At 35.1% G+C, this 6,704-nt stretch overlaps 1 protein-coding gene across 1 annotated transcript; it reads left to right on the top strand.

Moving 5' to 3' along the window:
• Nucleotides 1-3,320: 3,320 nt before the first annotated feature.
• On the top strand, nucleotides 3,321-5,625 carry LOC139872315 (protein TUNICAMYCIN INDUCED 1-like). Its single transcript, XM_071860165.1, has 3 exons — nucleotides 3,321-3,587; nucleotides 3,807-4,160; nucleotides 4,649-5,625. Exons 1-3 carry the CDS (start codon nucleotides 3,462-3,464, stop codon nucleotides 5,477-5,479), a joined length of 1,311 nt encoding a protein of 436 aa, XP_071716266.1. The 5' UTR covers nucleotides 3,321-3,461; the 3' UTR covers nucleotides 5,480-5,625.
• Nucleotides 5,626-6,704: the final 1,079 nt, after the last annotated feature.

Genomic DNA, 6,704 nt, shown 5'->3' with positions numbered 1-6,704 from the left:
CTAAGTCTAGGCACCTATCTCAAGTCGCCTAAATCCCTTAGACCATGCTCTGATACCACTTGAAACAACCCAACCCGTATTCCATACGATAAATTTTTTTTGTTAAAATAATACACATTTACTCGCTAATTAAATATGTTAACCATTCCACAAGTTCCATTTAAACGTACCACAATTTAAATGTTTACAAGGCACGAAGGCCATTAATTAAGTTTAGTACAAGTCCGACCCACTACAAATAATAGTTTATAATCCAAACGACACTTCGAGCATGGTTTGGGACTAAACTACCCAAAACGTTAGGCCAACTTCCAAAAGCTCCAACGAAACATCATCAAAGGACACCTAGTGCCCAACAACCCCTTTTCCCCTATCCGCACCTGCATCTAAAAAGATAAACAACGAGAGGGGTAAGCTAATTGCTTAGTGAATGCAATAATTATACATGTTCATATATAATCTACTTACTTGCAATCACTTACACAATACCACATACAAGCTAGCAATTCGATGACCATGCAAACATCATGCATAAACTACTATCCACAATTCACAAGAAACTAGCAACAACAATAGCATATAGTTCACAATTTAATATGCTAGATGCGAAATCACACAACCATGGTTAACCAATCGAATAAGGGAACGGTACTTAAAAGACCGTCTGAGTTCATAACATCCATTAGTGTTACTTAAACACCGCGTAATCACTAATCCCCTGGGTGATGTCTTGAACACCACGACTATACTCACCCCCATGACAATGTGGCGTCTTGAACACTGCGACGATTCCACATGTCAATCAAAACAATGAGTGGTGCCTTGAACACCGCGACATCCACTCCCATGACAATGTGGTGTCTTAAACACCGCTACAATACCACATGTCAATCAAACAATGAGTAGTGTCTTGAACACCGCGACAATACTACTCGTTACTTAGAATGTGGTGTCTTGAACACCGCGACAATGCCACATTCATACTACACAAATAAATACATTATATACGTACACGCATAATTATTCCACTCACCTTGACACAAGGATGATGATTATGCACTTACAAACTTCAAAGCAATGTACCTAATACATTAAGTACACTTTCAATACACAAACTAGTGGAACTAGCCACATTACTTACACTTGAGCATTTAATGACCCAATTTGCATTAAATGGCTCAACTACACCAAAACCGCCCATAAATGGCCAAGACACATATTAAATCACTAAAGCTAGTGATTTAAAGTCTACTAACTTTAACTAACGCAAACTTAGGGTAATTCATACCCATTTCGCCCAAACTAGGTCAACATTACTATTTTGACCCATTTCAACAATTAAACTTACAAACTTGGTCAACTTAACCCATTTACCATTCTTTCAACATTTAACAAGTGTTTTAGTGCTTAACAACACAATTAACACTTAGAAATCTCATTTCGTTTGACCAAAACCCTAGATTGTAGCTATTAGGGTTTCCTTTCATCAACATAACCCAAATTCACCCATATATCCCCTAAATGGGTCTTACAAGTTCCAAATGAACCAAACAGTAGTATAAACTAATTAAAACTCAAAATATGGAGTTAAGACTTACCAACACTATCCTCTCGTAACTAAGAACGAGGAGAACAACTTTAATTCTTACTCCAAAGATCAACTCTCAATTCTTCACTCACAATCTCGCTTGAATTCAAATGGGTTTTTAAGTTTTGAGTGAAATTAGAGAAGAAAATGAAAAAGAAATGAATAATAGAGGATAGGTGGCTGAGACTTAAAGTCTCCATCAGATCTATACGCGAAAAGACAATTTTGCCCTTGAACCACTTATTTTAAAAACAAAATCCGGAACCAGTTCACCCAGTGGGTCGCGACGCGGCCCCAATTGTCGCGGCGCGACAATTAACGTATTTTACGAGCTTTCTTAAATCATTCCTGACTCAGATTCTAGTTATTGGTCGCGGCACGACCTTCTTCTCCGCGGCGCGACATATAAAGGAAAACTCGACCCTTCTTATCATGCCTCCTGACTCAATGTCGCGGCGCGACAAAAGCTTCCGCGGCGCGACAATTGCCTTCAACTGAGCCATTTGACAACTTACACAACTTAACGATTTATTCAACTTGTACACTTTGTTCACGCTTCCTATGCACGTCTAAACTTCATCTTTTAGTCTCACAAGACTTAACTTCAACAAGGACTCATGCATATACCTATACGTGCATAAATTCTAGACACATATATTTATACATACATATTCATATATATATATATATATATATATATATATATATATATATATATATATATATATATATATATATATATATATATATATATATATATATATATATATATTTACACAATAACTAACACTTAGGTCTTTTAATCATATAAATGCACAAGTTATAAGCGTACTAATAATTAAGTTTGTAACTTTAAATATGTACGGGAAAAACGGGGTGTTACAATTTTTTTTTTTTGGAACAACTTTTATCAGAAACACTTCCCTAACGAGTAGCTAGGAGATGGAGAAAAGCACAATTACAAAGGCCTCATGAGGCAAAAATCTCATCGAGAGTTGCAAGAATTTCTACTACGTAACTAATGAAATGAATCATTACGAATGGAGTTAACAACGAATGGCCTTCTTCAAAGTGTTGTTGCCGAAAATGACATCGTTATTGTTCGTGCACATACCACTCAACCATGGTTGCAAAAATCGGAAAAATCGGCCGAGAACTCAACGATAACTCATTTCCAGGAGGCTGTAGAGTTCTCGTTTCAAAAAATCGGTCAACTTTCGATTTTATTCGTCAACGACCGATAAATTGAGTTTCTTGGTCAAATCTCGATCAACGTCTAATAAGTTGAAAATCTTGGTCAAATCTTGGTTAGATTTCGATCAACATTTGTTTGTAGATATATATTATATTATATATCATAAAAATTATCTCAAAAGTCTAATATTTATACATATTTATATTCAAAAATATATATTTATAATAAAAAGTCAACGTTAGTCAACAAACGATTTATTCGAGAATTCCTAAAATTTGTCTCACCGAAAACACCTTAAATTCCGAGTTATTCAACCTTTACACTTTACACTTTACAAAGTAGTGCCTCTTTTTGTTAACACTTGACGATTGTTAAATGTTAACCGGTGTGTTTGACACCTGGATAGGAAGTAACTCAATCTTCCACGAGATAATGAGCCACGTGGACCAATCCAAGAACTTAGAATGGTCTGCCTCTTGCCATCTTGTCCACGTGATCTTTTCGTCAACTATATAATTTACCCTCTCTAGAACCATCATCTTTTTTACCTTCATATGAATCATATCTTCAAACACATCGATTTACAAACTCTATATTTTTCGATACAAATCAAAATTACAAATTCTCGTATCCTCATCATCCTCTCTGATATCTCTTAATTGAATTTATCGTTTATCAATGGCTGTTAGGGTTCACAATTTTGCAAATTATGTATGTTTTTTTGCCCTAATTGTTCAATTAATGTGTTCAAACGCTATGATCTCCATGACAGACATGAATCAGCAACATCCGAAAGCCATTTCTGTAAGTGATTTTCTTAAATTAATTCAATTCTGAATGTAAAATTATCTTCTGGATTCGAATATTTGTCTCGACTCTCAATCGTTGGAATCATGCACATATATGTATAATTGATTATTAATCGTGTTGCTAATGTGTGTGGCAATGATGTGTATTCATATCGAATTTCATTGTTAAAGTTTGTTGTGCTATTCATGTTATGATTATTATGTGTTTGTATAGGATTTGAAGGAAGCTATTGTGAAAGGATTAGGGCTTCAATCTGATGATTTTAAGATATCTGGTTTTGATGTAAGAGATGCATTAGTAGGTCGATCAGTAGCGTATGAGTTTGATGTAGAAATCGATGACAAAGTTCTTCCTCTTAAACTTTTGGAAGATGTGCATAAATGGGAATACGTTGATTTGCCAATTTTTCAAACAGAGGATCAGGCAAGTAATGCTGGTGATGAGAATGGTTTGGTAGAGAAGAAGAAGGGCTTAGGAGAAAGGTTACCTGTTTTGGCACCGTTTCAGCTCGCTGGTCCAATGGAGCTTTGGATTCAGGATGCTAAGGACATGCGGCTTTCGTTGCCTGTAAGTTTACTACCGTTTGCTTCGTAAGCGTGTTCTTTGTTGTGTTTCCGCAAATTTCATCCTGTAACATAAAAAGTGCCTTTAATATTAACTTCAAAGATGATTCACCAAACAAACTCATTTTAGGTTCTAGATTGATAGCATTCACTAGCATATTGGTGGCGATTTTGATAACTGCGTTAACTTTCCCTTGGTGTTACATTTAGAAAAAAATATTGATTAGGCTCTATTATGGAAAGTAATAGATTTAGGCAATGCTAGCTTTAGTTTAAACAGTGTTGGATTGAATTTGTTTACATCTATAGATTTGAGAACTACTTAAAGTTGTTAGCCGTGGTTTTATGGTTTGCTATCTGGATCTATATGATCATTTCGATCTTGTCGTCATAACACATGGCCAGTATGTTTTGAGTAGTTATGATTAGCTTTTATATGTATTTAGATTTAGATTCCCTCTACTCATTGATCCTGTTTTTAATTCTATGCAGCATGATGTTGATGCGGGTGAGTTAAGGAAAGTAGTCCTAGCAGATGGTGCGGTTGTGACCGTAAAGGGTGCTAGATCAGTCAGCTTACGCCACCCAATCGAACTTCCGCTTCCATTAAACAAGACCCAAAACGGTTTTGCTTCCGGTCTCTTAACCCTAGCCGAGCGTCTGCGACATGCTTCCCGCACACAAACCCAACTTCTCTCGCTCCGTATTGTGGGCCCAACGTCTCTCACCTCTCCAACCCCATCGTCACCCTCTTCCAAGAACAAGCTCAAACTCAAAAGACTTGCTCCTGGATTAGTTGAACTATCATCCGTTTCAAAGTTAAATTCACCAACCGCAGTTTCAACTGTTGATCTTCAAGGAGAAGCACCGACTCTTCTCATCCCAGACCATTTCACCACATTATGGCCCATTACATCCGTAAACGGGTCAAACTCAAACTTACTTGGTTTTGAGAGGCTACTCGGGTCAGTATTGGGTTCGAAAGCCAGTAAAGATGGTTCTTTTAAGTTATTAAAGGCAGACGTTTCTGCCCACACATTTGTTAAGATCGAGTTTGGGGTGGAGAGGAAATTGACCGGGGACCTTTCAGGGTGGGAGGGTCAACTGGGTCAGCTACCCGATTGGAGAACAAAACCCGAAAGTATGAGAATGCATTTTGAGGTGTTGGCTAAGGTTGATGGAAACAAGTTTGTACCTGAAAGAGTTCTGCAGGTTAACCCAGTTGCAATTGAGCATACCATAGCATCTAGTGTAGTCACTGGTAATACAACCATGTCAAAGGTGCCTGTTGTGTATCCACCTGTTAGTCCATTTACTTTATGAAAAATGATGACGACTCAAAGATGAAAATGAATCCTTTTTAGTCATTTTCAGTTTATAAAAAGTAATATATCAAATACCATTAATTGTATATATTGTGATCTTATCTTTGTGAATCCTGCAATATGTAGAAGTTGTGATTTTTGTTTCTTTGTATGTGTTTCTAACACCATATGAACAGACAAGTTAATCTAAAAGAATCTATCTATTTGATTGCTTATAATACATACCGACGAAGCACAAAACATTTGAAGATGCAATTTTTAATTCTATTATTGTTATTGTTATTATAAATTAAATATTAAATATTAATATCAAAATATTAATATTACTCAGCAATATATTACTCGTAACATTTATTATTAGTAACCACTTAGAACTAGTATATGGTTAGCCGTACATTGCTGCAGACGGGATAGTTATCGTTGTACAGAAGAATATATAATTGTTCGCGCATTGATGCGGACGGGATAATTATTTTAGTACAGAATTATATATATCTCATTAAAAATAATTTTTGTAGTGTAGCGACTAGTGAGACCTTAACAAATGTTCTAACATACCAAATAAACATACTTTGATTTTCTATGATTAAATTAATCAGACCCAGGATAATTTTTTGACCAATGGTAAAATACGAGATGTAAAAAATATTACAACTTCCGTACTGTTTTTAATGACCCATTGCAAAATTATGTTGGAGTTAAGATATATGAGTAGTTTGTCATTTTTACCGTACCGAAACATTTTCGTCTAACGGTAAATGATGTCATCTCATTTTCGTCTAACAGTAAATGATGTCATCTTTAAGAGGGGATGTTTGTCATTTTTACCCTTATTTTAAAGAAATTGATCCGTACATAACCCTTTTTTACCATATACATTTAAATTAAATTTTTTGAATGATACTCTGTATTACCTTTCCCTACAAAAATTATATGACACCTGTTTTTTTTTTCCTCCATTGACGAAATCACTAAAAATAAAATACTAATTTTTTTCCAGTCTCATTTTTACTGTTTGATAGCAAAATGTGTCAGGTTTAAGATATATGAGTTAATTGTTATTTTTACTACTCTTATTAAATCAATTGCAGTAACTTAAGTAACTTATTAATATTTATATTTTCATGTTTTAAGTCGTAACCCAGTTTCAGTTACCTAATAACACTCGTAGTTGTGTTTTAAATATTCATGCCAAATAAGTACTTCCCATAGTTAACTTTTAA

Source organism: Rutidosis leptorrhynchoides, chromosome 10 (assembly GCF_046630445.1).
Source record: "Rutidosis leptorrhynchoides isolate AG116_Rl617_1_P2 chromosome 10, CSIRO_AGI_Rlap_v1, whole genome shotgun sequence".
Lineage (NCBI taxonomy): Eukaryota > Viridiplantae > Streptophyta > Magnoliopsida > Asterales > Asteraceae > Rutidosis > Rutidosis leptorrhynchoides.
The sequence above is the reverse complement of the archived record's forward strand: the minus strand, read 5'-3'. Positions and strand labels throughout refer to the sequence as shown.